General features: G+C 37.5%; 1 protein-coding gene across 1 annotated transcript in view; it reads right to left on the bottom strand.

Moving 5' to 3' along the window:
- The window catches only part of SARC_03261 (hypothetical protein), a gene marked incomplete at its 3' end in the record, with an annotated part of 10,856 nt that overhangs the window by 4,507 nt on the left and 3,849 nt on the right, over window positions 1-2,500 (bottom strand). The window contains exons 5-8 of the mRNA XM_014302942.1: window positions 2,421-2,500; window positions 1,673-1,853; window positions 1,351-1,468; window positions 510-621 (exon numbers count right to left, since the gene is read on the bottom strand). The exon at window positions 2,421-2,500 is cut by the window's right edge and continues 99 nt beyond it. Coding sequence (XP_014158417.1) covers window positions 510-621; window positions 1,351-1,468; window positions 1,673-1,853; window positions 2,421-2,500 — 491 coding nt within the window. The remainder of the gene's footprint in view (window positions 1-509; window positions 622-1,350; window positions 1,469-1,672; window positions 1,854-2,420) is intronic.

The following is a 2,500-nucleotide window of genomic DNA, read 5'->3' on the forward strand; positions in this document are numbered from 1 at the left end:
ATATATATATACACAAACACACACACACACATATATATATATATACATATATATATGCATATATATATATATAAATATAAATATAAATATATCTTCTATATATATATATATATATATATGTGTGTGTGTGTTTGCATGTGTGCGCGTGTGTGTGCAAATGACGTTATTGGTGTAGTCCCGTTACTAGTCTCTAGAAGTAAATTAAAACGTAAATAGATCAGATACAACATAACAGTGGCAAAAGTTGTAAACCGACTATAACTTACAATTTAGCACTGCAGCGCAGATGTAGAACGCACACCTATGGAGGCCTTGCATGTCCGAGCTACGACAATCGCACAACAGAAAGATATCGCTAAACGTTCTGTCCCCATATATATACATATATCTATATATATATATATATATATATATATATATATATAGTATATATATATATATATGTGTGTGTGTGGGTGTGTGTGTGTACACATCAATCTACACGTAAAGATTACGATATCGCGACATACTCTAGCGATGCCAATCACATCTCGGCCGCTCATGATCGCTGGGATTGTCTGAGCCTGAATGGGCATGGGCTTGTCGTAGCCATTCTTCTTTATGACATTCATAATTCGCGAGCTGTGGGTAGAAGACGGTATAAGAGCATGCGTACATACTATTTTTAGCCAGATATCGAATGATATATAATGGATCAGTATGTGTTGTAATGTGGGTTCATTTTATGGGCATTAAGATACAATTCAATAGCGAGATCAGGCGGTTTCTTCGGCTCGTGAGAGTGGTGGAGGGCAAACTAATGCATACCTACGAAGAGCTGCCATAGCTCATCGGTGAAGATGAGCATATGAGTTTCGAGATCAATGGAAGATACGAGAGTTATAGATATAACCTGTACGTCACAATAAAAGGTATCTCCTCGTTCACCGAAATTTCAATCAATCAAATTGAGTCTGGATAGGATGGGTTTGACGTAGCCATTCTTCTTCGTGACATTCATTATAATTGTGTAAAATAGGCCACAATAAATGGCATCTCTCAACAAAGCAATCAAATACAAGATATAAATATAAGTAAAAATAAAAATATAAACTTGAAAATAAATGTAAATGTATATATATATATATATATATATATATATATATATATATATATAAATATATATATACATATACATATATATACAATAGTTACCTCCACAACATACATCGAGCGATGAACACATACTACTCAGCGGACACAGTTCAATACAGTATCGAAATATTTCCTCTTGCCGCACTAATAAGCAATGAGAGGTAAAATAAACCGTACACAGGTCTACAACCAAAACCATTGTATAACTTTACATACCTGACTCCACACTGAGCCCAATTACTAACAGGGCGAGGGCAGTCCTTGCCCTTCACTCGGGTGTTATCCATTTCCACTCTACGTTTGAACACATCGTCCTCGCTCATCTTCTTCAGCTCTGTATGAATATTGTGTCGTTGGTAGGCACATAAATGAATGCAATTATCTATAGGTATATACGAATATATATATACATATTTAGATATAAATATGTATATATAACTATGGGTATATATATATATATATATATACGCCCTTTTCTATCAAATTTCTATCACATACATGAACACATACACACGCAACTGTGCGTCTGTACACACACCTGGCACCTCAACATAGAAGGCCTTTCGAAACTCCAGGGCTGGTAGTTTTGAGTAATCCACCTTCACAATGTCCTTCTGCTTCACTGCCACCACAACCTCTTCTTCCTCCTCCTCGGATGAGTATTCGATGGCATCCTCATCGTTGTACACTCGCTCTCCGCGCTTGGACTTCTTCTTGGGCTGAGATGTGTGCCATGGAGAGTGAAGGAAGTTTATATACCGGGAGTGACTACGGTAGATTGTTAGAAGGGTTCGGCCAAACCCTCAATCCTAGACCCTAAAACTACATGTGAGTTGTTACGAGGCGCAGAGTGAGTGAATGGGCCAAGGTAAATTGATACGTATATAGCGTTATGGACTATCTCTCTCGTTCTCCCATGCTTGCGATGTGGCAGCGTATAGGTGCGATAGAAGAGTGGGTGAACACTTCAGCGGAGATTATATACAATGCTATGCGTGGGTTTTGAAAAGTGATTCGAATTTGTCGTCAAAAGTGTTTGCCAAAAGCTCGGGCAAGAAACTTTCTTGAACAAACTCTCAGCCACCTTGTGCACCCTGCAGATGTATTGTATACCGTCTGAACTCGCCAGAGGTCAACAGCACCCAAAAAATATCTGAACCGGGGTCAATCAATCACACCTCGTAATTAAATATTCAACAAATACACACAAAAACAAGCAAAATATACATATATATTTATATATATATTACTATTGTATATTTATTATTATAGGTATAAGAACATACCTTCAGCGCTGCATCTTTATCGGGGACTATACTTTCTTTACGCCGCCTGTTGGTGGCTAAGTTGCGCACTTCCGTATTCA

The sequence above is a fragment of the Sphaeroforma arctica genome, assembly GCF_001186125.1.
Source record: "Sphaeroforma arctica JP610 unplaced genomic scaffold supercont1.163, whole genome shotgun sequence".
NCBI lineage: Eukaryota > Ichthyosporea > Ichthyophonida > Sphaeroforma > Sphaeroforma arctica.